At 39.4% G+C, this 16,764-nt stretch overlaps 1 protein-coding gene across 2 annotated transcripts in view; it reads right to left on the minus strand.

Annotated features, from left to right (window-relative positions):
* The window catches only part of LOC108751526, a 305,551-nt gene that overhangs the window by 267,891 nt on the left and 20,896 nt on the right, over positions 1-16,764 (minus strand). For both annotated transcript variants that reach the window (XM_018491760.1, XM_018491761.1), the window contains exon 2: positions 9,603-10,493. In XM_018491760.1, coding sequence (XP_018347262.1) covers positions 9,603-10,493 — 891 coding nt within the window. The remainder of the gene's footprint in view (positions 1-9,602; positions 10,494-16,764) is intronic.

Below are 16,764 nucleotides of genomic sequence, written 5' to 3' on the forward strand. Positions count from 1 at the left end.
AAAAGAAAGAAAGGAGAGGAACGAGGCACACACGGTTGCGGCGTCTGTACAGCCGACGTTGGAAGGCGTGACCCCCGGGGACACTCACGTCACGCCAATAATGACCGGCTATTACCTAATACACCCGTGCAAGGGCCGAGCCTGTGATTTTCAATGCTCTACGAACAAGTTACCAATGATATGATACCGGCGTTGACATTGCACTCACGATCGGCAGTTGATTGAGACTTCTATCTTCGTCTGCGCGACGTAGACGCAATGTGTTTCGACAAGTTCGTATATTATGAAGACCATAATTTAATTAACACGTGAATTGCAAAACTTGGGACAACACAATTTTTTCATTGAAAATAAGAGTTTTTGTAAAAATTTTAGTTATTCATACAAAACATTTCTCTCGATGTAATTTGTCACAAAATCACTATCAACACTATGCGCGTTGAGCGCAGGTAACAAAATAATTTCCCTACAAAACTCTTTCCTATTCTCTCTCTCAATTTGTCATTTGTATACCTGTATCGAGAATCTTCTATGAGAAATTGTTTTCATAAATTTTTATATCAATTAACTATTCGCCTCTCTTTAGAGAAAAAAATCAGAAATAAATATTATAAATAAAATATTATAAAGCATATATAGTTAATAAATACTTACAAAATAATAATAGAAGAAAAAAATAGTGTAATAAAATTTGTAATAATAAATAGTTTCAATGAAAATAAAAAAAATACATTAAACTTATTACTGTACTTTTAAATATATCTTTGAAATTCCTCATCTTACGTTAATAACACACGTTTCGTGACGTGATCCATTAGATTTCTCCGACAGAAGGCTAGAAATGACTAATTCAATTAGTAAGCACAAATCAAACGTAACTCGATTGTAATTACACTGAAGAATTATAAAGGCGACGTAGTTTACGAGTGAAACACCGCACACAAGGTACTTGCGATCGATCACTCGTAATGCATGCACCGTAGCGTTAGAATATAGGCCAAGCACGTTGCACGCGTACAGAACACGAAAATAGAAGCATGCAAGGTTTGCCCCAAATTCAGAGCGATTCTTCATAGTGAAACACGCGCGATCTCGAGGAAATGAAGTCTTGCCACCGGACATTAATCGATCGTACACTGCAGTCTTTCGGAATGTGTGTAAGTAATATCACATACCACAAAGACTCGCCGACTTGAGTTAGAGTTGGTAAGAAACTCTAACAAAGGCTCTATATATCCTCCTTACGTTCTTACACCTCGTGTCCTTACGTTCTTAAATGTATACGCGCATACACACTACGCAACACATTAAACGCTGTTATGTAAAGACTGATTAATTAATAAATTATACCAATATAAAGAAAAGATTGGAATTGATTATTCTAAACTTCATCATAATCATAGCTTTCTCCTCTTTAAATCAATTATTATGACAATATCTTGTATAATCAACATAAGCTTTGGGCGCTCACGCGCTGTAAATTTCATTTTATCTTCCTTCCGCATACAATAAGCGATAAAGATAGAAAGAAGCTTATAACGTGCGAGCGCCCAAAGCGAACATACACTTAGCATCAATCAGACAAATATCTTGTTTTCACATTTAAAGTTTTCACAACAACACGTCGAAAATATATTACTTTGATTATCCAGAGGAAGGAAGCGAAGAAAATATTGCTTGTCTATGCACAAGTGATTTCCATGCATTTTAAAATGCGCCACCTTGCTCCGAGTTTGATCTCCAGTGAGTTTACGATCTCCATTTGGAGTTTCTCACGAGGGAAATCTTCGAGAGACCGAATGGAACTCGTGTATCGCACGGGCCATTCCCTTGCAATTCGCTCACACATTGGAGGTCCGCGTCCGCGTGCAACGAACAATACATCCGACAGATGTAACCGTTTGCCCCGACCTCGGCGATGACGCGAGCCATTAATTACCGGAAACGTGACCCGCTCGACGCGCGGCAGTGACACGCGGCGGCGTATACGAGATCGGATGTTGGCTTCGAAGATATCGTCGACTATCACGACTATCACGAGAGATCCGCGCTACGACGAGAGACGTCCGCCGTCAAATCACTTTCTCCCGCTGAACACGTCCCAGACGATTCTCATCTGTCAGAGCAGGGGCGCTAACGGGCGAACCGATCAGTTTCCGATCCCCGCCTGGGACCACAACGCTAGGAGATCGATGGATCGTGCTGGATGATCGTCGCTTAGCCTGAGAGAAACGTCCAGACTTGGCGCGAGCGACACGTCCTCCTTTTAGAGTCGTGCGACGAGTAACAACGAATGAATGAATCGATTCGCGCAAATAATTCGCGAATAATTCGATCGATATGTTCGACACAAGAAAGTAACCAAAGTATTTATTTAAATTTCGAATTGAATTTGAATTTTCTCAAAAGTAAGGAAATATCACTGATATATATATATATATATAATGTATATAAATACAAGTTTTTTTATCATCATGATTCTTATTCTTATTAGCCAAATATATGTATAGCAAGTAGTATCTTTTAGATAAAATGAAAATTGAACAATGCATTGATATATTTAACGAGCGCGCGACTCCGATAAAGATGCAAGATAAAAGACATACATCAATGGATAGGATTACACATTCACGGCGCGCTCATGGTTAATCGAAGAAAAAAGAAAGACGCGGTCGGTCAAGCGGAATCAATTGTAATGTGGCCGCGTGCGGTAAGCCGCAAAGTCGCTGTAATACGTATCATGAATAGGAAAAGGACAAACCGCGAAATTTAATTGGTTATTACCCTAGCTCTTCTAGCTTGCCGTGAAAATAGGAAAAAGCTCGCGACCTTGAAAGTCGATCCCGAACCAGCTGCTCTAACCGGCGCAGCACGTTGAACACGATGTGAAACACGTAACACTCGCTGCCTCCCTGATTCGACTCGAGCCGAGGCACAAACACGATGTAAAACATATATTTAACGGTAGTCGGGTACCGTAGCGAGGATTGTAATCGTATACGTTTAAAGTGGTAGGTATCGAATGTTGCTGTTCCGCAGTCGGACAATATTAATGACGAGAGCACGCAGCCGTTTCGAGAAAGTTCATTGACTCTCGTTGTTTTCGCACCGCCGCGCAAATCGTGCATAAACGTAATTGCAAGGATGTCTTATGCAACTAATCGCCAAGCGGAAAGAAGTAAACGCGTCCCACTGATCGCTAATCATGGACTTTAATCTTGCGATAGACGATCCGTATTTTTTTATAAAACAACAAATCTTATATCTTATGAATTACAGGAAAAATCTCGGAAATTTTCGATTATAGTAACTGTCCTCTATTAATTGGAGAGAAAAACTCAGTGATGCTGTAATATTACGGCTTATTATTTCTACCAATGTAGATTAATTTTCATCTCAGTTCAAATTACTTTTCATTTTTTTCTAATTGTTAGAACTAGACAAGAAGATAGGAAATAAGTTAAATCGAGATTAAAGTAAATTTACATTAGTAGAAATGGATGTATATCCTTTATAGATTTTTTTCCTTAATAAGCCATTACCTAAACTTTGAGTCTTAAGCCGTAAAAAATTAACTAATCACAGTCGAACGTGGAAATAATAAATATTACAATAATTAACCATGATTGATTAATTTATTACGACTTAAGACTTAGGTAATGACTTATCTTAAAAAGGCCCATTACTTTACAATACCAATTACTTTACAAGAAATAATGTTAGTCCATCCAATTGTTGGCTTTCGATCCTAGCCAGTTTGTCAATTATTTGTTTGCCCCGTGTCCACGTGCCTGTCGCGGCATGATTCTGCAATTACAAAGAGAACAAGCGAGCCCCTTTGGGTACGCACGAACATAACCCGGAAATCGTCCGACATCAGAGGCCCGATATGCACCAGAGTGCGCAAACGTTGACACCTTATTATCGTCGCGCCTCGGGCTGCGATCGTCAGGAAGACATCGGCATTCTCTGCGATCTCCGTTCCTCACCGCGCTCCAGCGAAAGTCACTGGGAGGAAAGAATGGCCCGCTAAACTATATACCGATCGGAAGTCACGCGGAATAATCCAGGTTCGGCCTGTCGCTCTCGAAAGACTCGCGCGCCATACGATTCGATCGCAGCCTCGGTTCAATAAGAGAACGACTCTTTATTTGACCCTTACACCTCGGAACGTCGAAATAAAAGAAGCTAAAGAGAAACTCGGTCAAATCTCGTCCGACTTCTTTGCAAATCATGGACTCTAATCTGTTTTGAGTAGGCAATGAACTAACACTTGCTGTTAACATTAGAATGAATAGTCTTCAAGATTTTCGACTAAACTGCATGGATAAATATACTTTTCATAAATATCTCTCCATCTGAAATGTAGATTTTTGTCCGGTCCAAATTTTTTTTCTATTCTAGGCATTTAAAAAATCGAGTTTTCAATATCTTTATTATATTTCCAATATTAAATTAATAATTTTTTAACTCAACGTTAAAATCTTTATTTATTTAATAAAAATTGAAATTAAAGCGAAAATGATACTTCGCTCAAAAAACCCAGATTACAGACGGGATATGTATAAATTTACTTGTGCGTAACACAATTTGTACTAATCTTATATAGTTAATATATCATATATCGTTTAGATATAAATTTATCTTTTAAATATTACACGCATAGTTTAGTACAATACTATATGCAATCGGTACTAAAATCCAACATCGAAAATTGTGAAATTGGATATTGCGAGATATAAGCATATTACAAGGTGAGAAAAAATAAGATAATAATTCTGATGTGATTAGAAGACGAGATTTATGAGGTTGGGAGTTAATAAAAAAAGATAGCAAAAAAGGATCTTGAATGACAAAGAAAAATGCATTACATGTTACAGTTTTTTTTTTCCTCCTGTAACCTGGCTCTCTTTCTTCTCCTCATTCTCATCCTTATTCTTCTGCGAGAGGACAATCCATCTTTCACAAATGAACATAAACGCCATGCCAGATTATCGAAAAAAAAAAAAAAAAAAAAACGACGGAGAATTGGAGAGCACGAAAAGGAACACAGTAAACCTATATCGGTTTCGCGATGCATTACCTTTGTTTTAGCGAAACATTACATAAAAAAGTAGTTACGATCTTCACCTTCCTCGCTTTCGAAATGTAGAACCCTTGTAAAAATATGCCCTGTGATTTGGGTGATAAAAAGGAGAAAAGAACTGTAATTTTCTGCAACTTCTGTGTTGCAAAGTATACAAGATTTCGATGTCGCATTTTGTTTCACTAAACAAATTTTCACAAAAAGAGTTTCAATTTTTTTATATAACGAATACTTGTTCGAAAACTACTAAGATATTAAAGCTATACATTAAAATTTTTTTGAAATCTCATAAACGACACTTTAAGTGATCCTTGACTTTCTTGTAGCAATAGAAGCATCTTTTTGTTCTTCGTGACAAGACAGTTTTACAAAAAGATCATCTCTCGTCCGTCCATCCACGAAGGAAATCGTTCTAGAAAATATACTGTTTAAATAATCTGTAGAATAATCCACGTCAACTCTATTTATCCTTCAAGCGTTATGCAACTTTGTTAGATTCGCCAGAATGCGCAAAGAGCAACGGTCTACCCTTTCTAACTTTAAAGCCTATCAAGTATGAGTGCGAGCGCGTGCGTTCACAATCGGTTTTCCTGACTTACGACCGTACATATTGACGAAGAGCATAGCTAAGAGAAGAGTATAGTGGTTGTTGGTGGCGGCGGCGGCGGCGACGGCGTAAAACCGTCATTACCGCCAATTACAATAAATCCCGCGCCATATTCTCCGCTTATCGTTTTCTGTGCGTCTACGCTGGAGGTGCGGTTTAATCTATAATCCGATGTGAAGGTAATGGAACATAGATATACGGGGTGTTCCAAACTTAATATCGAATAGATTAACAGTAGAATACCAAGCGTCAAATCAAGAAAAATAGTTTCTTCAATACAAAAAATAGCGTAATTCTCAAACTCTTGAAAACTCTTGAAGAAATTTAAAGCGTACTGACAATTAAACTTCAAGGGGGTACGCAAGTACCATTGGATTCCAAAAACTATTTTTCGAGCAATTCGCTTTTCAAGATATTTAATATAAAAAAAAAAAGTTGTAACCTCTCATCAAAAAAGTTGTAAGCCTCTCATCAAGTTTTCAAAAGATATCTTCATTTCCCCAATAAACTTAAAGAGCCATCATCAGGATATACATATATCGCGAATGTCAAGACACTCCGTATAGATGCGTGTTTCGTGAAGGAGAGGCTCTCTCGCGAGAGAAATAGAACGGAAGGGGGAGCGAAAGGAGAGAATAACAGAGTGAGGGCTCGAGAAAAAGACGGAGGAAAGCGGGTGTGCGCAGCAAGCACAACTGGCGCGGGTAATCATTTTCCGCAGCTACACTTTCACGACTGATGATCGGGTAGCGTTTCAGCGGCGATCGACACCGACGGTCGACCGGCCAGATTTACTCCTCCCTGTAACGTACATACGTGAGCGTACGCACATGCACGGCGTGTACGCGTACGCATACCGCGTATTCACGTGGACACGACGAACGTCAACTCGCGCCCGAGTTAATGCTGGTGCAAATGGTGGTGTACGCAACCACCGCGCGGATACCACTTGGTGCTCACTCACGGAGCTCCGCTATACACCGCCTCGAGACTTCTCTCTGTCGCTCTCGTCTAGAGACAAGTGGAATAAACTTGCACGCACCCATGGGACTTCCGCGAGGCGCGTCATCTCGCCCGTTAGTAAAACCGGGTTCCCGCTATATGTAGATGATTACTGATTACTTTGAATTGTAGCCGAACGTCAGACGATCGATTTCGAATACATAGAATCGTATCTGGAAATCTAACTGTTATTTACAGTTATACGCGGCAAAATTATTATGTTACAGCAGTCATTTTTTTTCATGTTAAATAAAGAAACATATACTCTTTAAAAATTGAATCTCACTTTGAAGCGTGAAATCTTAATCTTATTTCTGAAAGATTGAAAATTAAACCACTCTTTTCGAAGAGTGGCTCAATTTTCACTCCTTAAAGTGAGATTCCCATTCGACAAAATGTAGACAGTACGATACGATTCGATTTCTCGAATATATCAATTTGATTTTTGATTATGAGGGCACAGTGTATAAGAAAGAGTACAAAACAAAGGAGAACAGATTACCGGATCGGGCAATGTAAAAGGTAAATTAACCAGAGGTACTAGTTGGACTTGTTACAATTCTGCCTCTTGAAAGACTCCAGCAAAACGGCGTGGCCGCCGATGCACGACGCCCGTATTGGAGTGCACGTGGTGACTCTCCAGCGACCGCGCAACCACAGCCGTGGTCCAGATAGATCACGTCTGATATAATTAATGAGCACGACCCGCAATTCCCATACACACCTCCGGCTCGCCCGGTCCGCCCTAACAAGCACCTCGGCGAACCTAAGCTAACCCGTGCAACCGAGAAGTCGAACTTGTTCCGTTCGCGGCGAAGCGGCATTATGTAGGTATCTGGGTGAGAGAGTCCGCGGAGTCCTTCCCTGTTCGCGATCTTTCCAGTAAAAATTGCCGATTACGATTCGACCGACCGTACAGTCGCCAATTATATGTACAAGCGGCACGTTTGTTTTAAAACGACAATATACCATAGAACTAATAATCGTATCCATAATAGATTTTTACACTAGAAGGCACAGTAATATGTTTATCTGCTTATATTTAATTTACAACAATTTATTACATTTTTAAATATTTTCTTTATTATTGTGTATGAATACTTTTCATATATATTTATTATGTAAATTTATAAATACATTTGAGGGAGTTTTTTAGAGCGTCTAATAACGCTTATTAATTCTTAATATACGATGATTTTCTGGTCTTTTGCTACACAATGGGTCGTTTATATTTTCCCGATTAATTTTTATCACTCTTACAAGTACACAACAATTTATTAAGTGATTCTAAGATGTACGTACTTAACAAAGTGTATGTAAGATACTTGGACCATTATTTAGCAAAGTGCTTATGGCATTAAAAAAAAAAGCTCAGAATACGAATGACCCAATCATGTGTAATAAAATTTAATAATATTAAGTTTGATGAAACGATGATATTATCTCAATATTAAAGAGATAGGCACATAAAAATCAATAGCAAAGTATTCCTAATTCCACTACTGTTTTGTCCTTTTTTTTCTACATCGTACATAAATATGACAATCATCTGTAGAAAGAAAATTCAAATGTGTATTAATATGTCCTGTTAAATTTTAGCAAAAATAAATAAAAATATTAATAAATGAATAAGTATTTTATGTATATTGCATTAATGCAGATTAGACAAGCGTTCCATGCGATGTACATGGATGCGAATAAGTCAAGTGGCGCGAGGGGCATGTCTCTGGATGAGGTCGTGCAGAGAAAGTTGAGATGCTTAAACTTTCAATCAGGATGTCATAAGCGTTAGGCGAAATAACGTTCTATATCAGATATATTCGCTGTCATATTTCTTCGCGCGAATTGTCACCAGTAAGACGCGATCGAAGGAGACGAATTCTAATCGTTGTGCCTACGTCAATTTCTACATGACATACGCGACGATTAATTGAATAAAATCGATATCGCGGGACCGAGCAATGAATTTATTGATAACGATAGTTAAAAGTCTGAACCTAGTGGAACGTAGGAGAAAAAAGAATTCGACGTAAAAAGGAATACGTTTATAAGAATGACAAAACAGAGACAAAAATAATGAAGAGAAAAGAATTATAAAAAATATCTGAAGTTAACACGAGAAAGCCTAAAAGCAAAATATAACATAATCATCTAGTAACAAACATCTGTAGTAAATATCTCTCGCTAATAAATTTTCTTGTATTGCCGTTGCTTCACAATTATTGTCAACATGAATATTTATAAAGATAAACGACAGAACTTAATAATTGCAAATAATATTAAATCTTTCTGATATTCGATAAGCCGTGTACGTTCGATGACCGTACGTATCTCGCGTCGAGACACTAGCGGTGTCCGTCAAAGAACGTACACGTGTATGTTAAAAGAAGCGCACAATGTCCATCCATTTGAATACAAACCACAACTATGGTTACCGCGCGCAAAGCAGTAAAGCGAATTGCAACACATATACCATGTATGGGCAAAGGAAGGCTTCCCTGTTCGTAATTTATGTTCTTGCTCTTAATGCGCTACTAGCAATGATTAAAACGTAATTTCCACGGATAGGAAGAAATACGGCGTACTTGCGTTTTCCTTCGCTTTGATTTACGGCGCTTTATTTTTCTTCGTCATGATTTATACCGACGATCGTTCTCCCGTAAACGCTCTCGCGAAACACGACGTCCGATTCATTCCACACTTTATCGAATAAAATCTAACAGTTTGTACACGTACAATTTCTTAGAAACTCAGCTTATATTGTTTCATTGTGAGAATCGAACTTGTTGATTATATCAAAAACGAATACTAAAATCTTTAAACTTTACTCCACATTCTGAGATATATTATTTTCTAACAAATTTCATTTCTCGTGTTAATCGATTCAAAATACTCGAACGGACTTACCCCACAGCATGCAGGAACTATTATCTCCTCGTCCGCAGGATCTTTCGGTGCGTCCCCTTCCTCTTCTTTAACAATAATCGTTAATTCCGAGTTGAGATCTGTCGCGATCTCGGTTGCTTCCGGAACTTCTGCTATCAATGTATCGCTCGAATCGCACTTATTCAGATTCGTGTCCTCCGTCGTTAATGTCTCGAGTGAGATCGCCGCGTCTTTTTGTTCTTCATCACGGAAAAGTTCTAATTCCTTCGTCGGAGTTTTCTCGTCCGAGACAGGTCGTTCTGGATTTGCATCTTTGGCGTCCTCGTACAAAGACGTTCCGCTAAGATCGGTCCTACGATCCTCTTCCAATAATCTGGTGAGAGCATCATGCGGGGTTTCCTCAAAGTTCTCGCCCCTCAAGAAATTCTCCTCGAGCGTTTCAGGCACAGGATCTTCGACAGACTCCACATCGCGGACCGCCTCTTCGAGTCTCTCTTCGAGGAATTCCGTGTACTTCTCCGGAGGTTCGTCGTGATCCTCCTGCTGACTCGCGCAAGTTGAAACGTCGTCCAAGTACCACGAAGTGCAGTTCTCCTGGCGTCTCTTGTCTGCGCTGACGCTCTCATCACCTTTCGACAGCGCGCCCTTGCACTTCTTCAGGTAGCTCTTCACTTTCTTAGTCTTACTTTTCCTGGTCTCCTGGCTGCGTGGCAAAGTGTTGTCCACGTTATCGCCCGCGTCCACTGATATTACTTCCGCAAGCGGTTTCAATTGTGTTTTCTCGGAACTGTGCCCGTCTTTCACCTTAGAATCGACCACGGCACCGTCGAAACAGACGCACGAATCCTGCTGATCAGCAGCCAGAGTCCACGTCTCTTCTTTCTCCGGCGGCCGACGATCTGCCGGTATCACCTGTTACAAGAATAAATGTACATTATTCTCAAGAAATATATCATAAAATATTATCATAAAACCAATTAAGCTCATACAGGTTCATTAATTGCTCGCATTCTCCATTGTCATTACGTCTATCGCTGAGATCTGTTGTATTTCTACATCATTAGAAATCTAGTAAATATCGGTGGCAGAAATTTTCCCACGGTACATTCACGTTTCGCGACTGATTAATTTACATAATCAATACAAAAAAAAAGAAATCTCGATTGTGCGCGATAAGAATTGCGTCAGCTCGAACATAAGTTGAACGATATGGCGCGACCGGTCACTCGATCGCTTTCATAATAATCTGCAAGATCGATTAGATAGTACAATATGGTTAGGCACAACTATATCGGCAACAATCATTCGACTAGTTGCAATGCGACACGTAAAATAATAAACTTGTAATAAATATCAATGCAAAACGACGACAACGATGATTGGTCGTAGTTGGCTAATATCAATTAACTCTAAGCGATGCGTAACGATGACATTTTACGCCGCGGCTATGCGAAGCATGCGCCCATAATACCACCGGGAATACAACTTCCTCCCGTAATATTTCCGATTTCATAATGCGCCAGTCTCTTAGTTTCCTGCTCTCTGAAATACGACGATGCGCCGCTCCCGAGGACGTGAGTAGTCATAGTTTCCCGCGCGTGAAACACAAATATAAAGTGCTCCAGCTACCTCCCCTCGCATTGGTCAGGTAGGTATGAGAATAACCAGAAGATGGGATCAATTCCTCGCAAGCACAATAAGAAGAGAAGAAATAGTCAAGGTCTAATGCGCAGCTGTAAATATTTATAACGATTGTATCAATGGAAATAATTTTGATGTTACATTTCTATTTTAAATTCTCTTCTTAATGACTCGATCAAGATGCTCATAATTTTTTCAAGATTTCTACTCCAAATTTCGAAGAATTTATTATGAAATACTTGCATCATTGAAATGTTAATAATGTTTTTTAACGTTATTAGTTATATTTCCTTCTTAAAATATCCTTCTTAATAATTCAAACAAGATAATTGGTTCTTAAAGTTCCCTATTTAAAATTTCTAATATCTGAAAAATTATTGATAATTAATAAATACAAATATAAAATGTTCAATTCACATTCCTAAGTGATCTTCTGGCGGTTTCCGCATTTCTACTGCAAACTGCTTTCGAAAAGTGTTCAATTAACTATTTTTATGTATGATTCAGCACAGCCTTGACAATGTTGATCATCTATTTCGCTGAATCTGCGAAATAGATGATCACGTCACCGTTCCGCGTCAAGGTTCCGCAATCTCATCTTCAGGCTTCCACGTAAGCGCGCGAAAGTTGCAGACGAATATCCGTTCCCGAGTAAATCTTGGCCTAGCGAAGTTTGCATGTTTCTGCGACGAGCAAAAATAGCTGCGCGAGCGGATCGACAGCGGCCAGAGCTGGTTTTATATCGTTCTCTGCGAGAGAGGAGGGCCTGCGAGAACCCGGCTGGAGATCGAATCTCTGCGATGATGCGATAGCGAGATGAGGCGTGGGAGCGAAGTCGGGCTAATCTTTCGAGCAGCATGAGCAGCTCTCATTCGGAGCGCGTGTCTCCTTCGTCTGCCGCTGCTCTTGTGCCATCACACAGAAGAAGGAAAGAGGGAAAGTTCCCTCGAGTGTGAGTCCGATCGTGTGCCTTTCCTCGCGCGTCGCGACCGGAAAAGTGCACGCGAAGAATAAATCAAGAGCGTAATAGAACAGAGAAACGAAACTCTGTTCATCGCGCGGTGCAAAACAGCCAAAACAATAAACGACGGCCGGCAATATTACTCCTTCTCTCCCTCTCTTCCTCTCCTTTTCTCCTTTTCTCCTTTTCTCCTTTTCTCGAAGCGCGATTGAAAACGTGTTTAGTAAATTTAGCTTTAATCGAATTATTAACCGACGGCGAAATCGGTGCTTTCCCCTCCCTCGTAAATTTTACTCTCGTTTCCCGCAGCACGACCGTTAGGTACTTTATTACAATGAGATCCAAACCTATTAGAGAAACTCGGAACGACCGGACGCTGGCTAGCTAGATGGTTAAATGAGTTTCGATCGATGGCCCGTGCTAACTGCCTCGGCAACCAATAATAATTACTCTTTTCTCTACGCCTCGACTATAACATATACATACATACTCATACGCACATGCGCCATAACTCATTTTCTTTCTTGATATGTGAAATCGGTATTCGTGTATTTCGCGTTGCGTCGTGCTCCACTGTCGGATTGAATTGCCATAACGGCTGAACCATGGATAAGAGATGTGCACATGTAATTGTATGATACGTGTATCTGCACGCGTGTATTTGCACGGAAACCGCTGAAGAAACGATCGTATAGCCTACGGTAGTCTCGGTAACGAGAAGTCGCCAATCGTCAATACACGGGCATATAAATGGCCGCGATAGCGAGTACGTACGATCATTGTGCAACTCTCAAAGAGAGATATGAACGTGGATAATTACACAACGAGTACTCAAGCGTACAACATCATGTCATCGCATTACGAAATGTGCTCCTGTGAGAAGGACTTAACCTGCAATTGGTGATGTTGCATCCGTCGCGATCGCGATTTATTAGCGCGTCACGTGGGAAAAACGCAAAGGAGAAAGAAATTTGGAAAATTTAGAGTTAGAGAAGAAATCGAATGTCCGTCGCGTTGGATCTTTCGAAACTCAAATGGACCTCAGTGTACAATTCGTTCGTATTTTTTCATCGAAATTCGATTTCAATTTATTCAGACTATTGTTATATTGTTAAATATCAAAGGGACAATAGCCCAAGTTAAAAATGACATTTTATTATTTTTAACGTCCATATATGTCGTAATATAAATCAATCCATTTCTGTGGTGAATTTCGCAACAAGCAACGCCCATATTGAAGTGTGTGTGTGTACACTAAGAATAAACAAATAATTCAGTAAATTTAAATCAAATTTCATACATTTTCTTAAATTAAATTGTTTGTCTCTATTGTTTTCATTAAATTAACATTTTATATTGAATAGAAACAGTGATGAGACCTACAGAAATGATTACAATAATAATTACATAAATAATTCCAATTGAATACTACATAATTTGACATAATTCGACATAATAAAAATGTGCAATGTGCAATGTCGTAATCATACAATGACCTGAGGTACGCGAAACTAGAAGGCACATTCCATTGCAATATAGTCATCAATTACGGAACCGCGCTGCGATACGAGACCGACCGTGCTGCTATGAAAGAGAAGCGCATAAAATAATAAATAATCTCTATTACACGCGCGTACAATAAATCAATGCCTATCTAGACTGACGTGTGATATGCGATTCCGGGTGCGGACTCGGTCGCGCGAATACATCCCCGAGCGATCCGAGGGACGCGCCTCCGCGAAGAAGGAACGTCTTTGACGCACGGTGCGCCGAATCGCAAAGGCGCGCGATTAATCTTCGTATCCTCTCGCGTTACCGCGAAGGCGTTCGCGCGATATCGGCAACAATGTTAATTAGTCCGCGGGATAATTTATACCCCCGGCACTCCATCGTCGTCCAGGAGCGGATTGCTATGGGGAAGGGCAGGGAGCGCTCCGGACGCGAACGTAAATCACGGGCGAGATGCGACGTATGGAGAAAACTCGTGGCTCCTCTCGTCTTGCTCGAGAACATCGCCGGTTAAATATTGAATGAAGATCCCGTCCACATATACGTGTAAGTAGATATATGAGTATGTACGTATACAAGACACGACCGGCGTGTTAGACTGTCTCGGCCTCCTGGACGGTGTTACCGGTGTCAACGAAGCATACCACGGCGATAGCAACCGCTTTATTACGGCGACCATAAGCATAGATAACGTATTTATCGGCTAGTAATTCGCACCACTTACCTACTATAACTGAGCTCTCATGATGAAAATTACGAGCCTAATCTGGACCTACTCTGGAATAAGGAAATGCGCGCGCGCGCGCGCGCGCGCGTGTGTGTGTGTGTGTGTGTGTGTGTGTGTGTGTGTGTGTGTGTGTGTTTGGCGAAGTAACATGTTGATTATCTTGATAACTACTCGATAAGATGCAACTATTTATTATATATCAAAGCTTTATCTTCCGCAGTTTCCATTCGCTTAAATGAAGCAAAAGGTGTCGTGATCTTTCTCGGATGTTAAAATACGATGTGTGACTTTGCTCACAGCTTGGTAGCAAGCAGTATGTTAATAAGAACCGGCTGTATCACTTACATTGTTTCGACACTATTTTCATCGAATACGACAGCTAAGCCAATCAGTGTCAATCAGAATCAAATTTCGCACAAAGATCAGCACACTGACAAGCAATCGCGACCTGCTTTAGCTACATTACTTGTTGTGCCTTATTTTTAAGCTATTCTTGTCGTGCCACGTTGCAGTAAATGATACCATTTACTGCAGCATAGCGTGCAGCAAGAGAGACGTTGACAACTCGCTGAGTAACCCCCTCCACCAATCTGCCGCAGTCCTTATCGTTTTTTCGCAAGTATAATTATTCTATAAAGTTGTTGTGAACAATTAATGATAGATTAATGATACAGAATTCACAATAACGAAAGAAATAAAAAATGGATGTCAAGAAAAGAGAGTGTAGTTGTTTCTGAGTATTTTACCAATAATTGCCTAACAATTAAATCGTTTCAAGTACTATTATGTATAAATAACTATTAAGTATAAATAAATGTAAAATAAAAAAGTAATATTAAAAAAGTACTTGTTATCTTTTCCAACTGATTTCCCATTTAGCGTTAAATAAACGTAACTCGTACTTTAAGTACACTGCATTTAAAAAGATAGCAATATTGTTAAATTCTTTATGCTATAACGATACGAACCACGTGAAAAAGATTTTTTAAAATATGTCCTATTTTTTGTCAAAGCTATAGCATTAATTAAGAGGACTGTTACAGATCGCCGCCACGTGGCTTGTGATTTAACTTAATGCAATGTGTGACCCCAAGGACAAGATCCACAGAACGTTGTTATTTCAGGGAGAAAAAGTGTTTTGCTACGTGGTTGGAATCCCCATGGCTGCTGCGCATCTGAGAGCAAGGGTGGAAGTAGCTGTAGGGCGCACGCGAGGGTTGCGATCGATATTAGCCCCACCCCGATGCAATCTCACGGGAAACGGAAGCAGTGTTGCTGATTCACTTGCATCCGGCTAGACGGATATATGTTTAAAGTTGGAAACGAAAGAGTACGCGTTTTCAAATATCAGCACACGGTCTAACTATAGCCTACTCTACGCCTGATTGATATATGTTAGATTGTAATAATATATATTATACAAAATTATAGTAACGTGTACAAAGATATATTGGCAGAATTAAATGAGATGTTAGTAATATTTTTCAATGGACGTATAGATAGTAATTATCAGCAATTCTATCCGTTCACATTCATTTATAATATCGCCACTAAAATATGAAATTATAGACAATAATGATTGCAACCTCTGTTATACGGATTCGAAATATTTCTTGTAAGTAATATTTTATCTTAATCTATGCCTTCTCCGAGTCCAAGTACTGCTATTTGTACTCATAAATGCGAGCGTGGGCGTAGACCGTAAAAAATATATTGACAGTACCATCAGACTGGCATGCCACTCGATTGCTCCATGCTATTTACCAAGCCTCATAAAACCATCGAATTCCATCGAACCCCGGCAAGTTAAATAAAAATAAGAAGCGTTTACCTTCCTCGGTCGTTGAAAGTCGTTATATTCGCATAGTATCCTTCTGCGACTACCACCGCGTGACTCCTATAATTGCGACGTTTCTAAAATTACCTTTTTCATTGCTTTAGATCAACATATTTGCGTGCTGCAAGACGCATTGCAATTACCAACGGATCAGCAATTCCGTTAATGGCGGTATTAAAGAGTCCTCAAAAATAAAATCTTTTATTTTGCCAATATTTTTTAAGTCTGCTTTCAAAGTCACACTACTTGTTTAGCGTACGTTTTTTTACTACGTGAGGATTTAAGTTTTTTAATAATGAGTTTAAATAATGATAATTTAAATAACGAATTAAACTTAAAATTTGCTTGACAGTTTGCTATCGATAATGGAAACAGAATGAAATTGATTAATAAATTTTAATTTTGCTTTCTTGTACAATGGAAGAACAAGTGAGTTCATTCCAATTATATAAATCCAAACTTAAATAGCTAACTGCAGACAAGATTATTGATTTCAAACTTTATCGAC

This window comes from Trachymyrmex septentrionalis, unplaced genomic scaffold, assembly GCF_001594115.1.
Source record: "Trachymyrmex septentrionalis isolate Tsep2-gDNA-1 unplaced genomic scaffold, Tsep1.0 scaffold49, whole genome shotgun sequence".
Lineage (NCBI taxonomy): Eukaryota > Metazoa > Arthropoda > Insecta > Hymenoptera > Formicidae > Trachymyrmex > Trachymyrmex septentrionalis.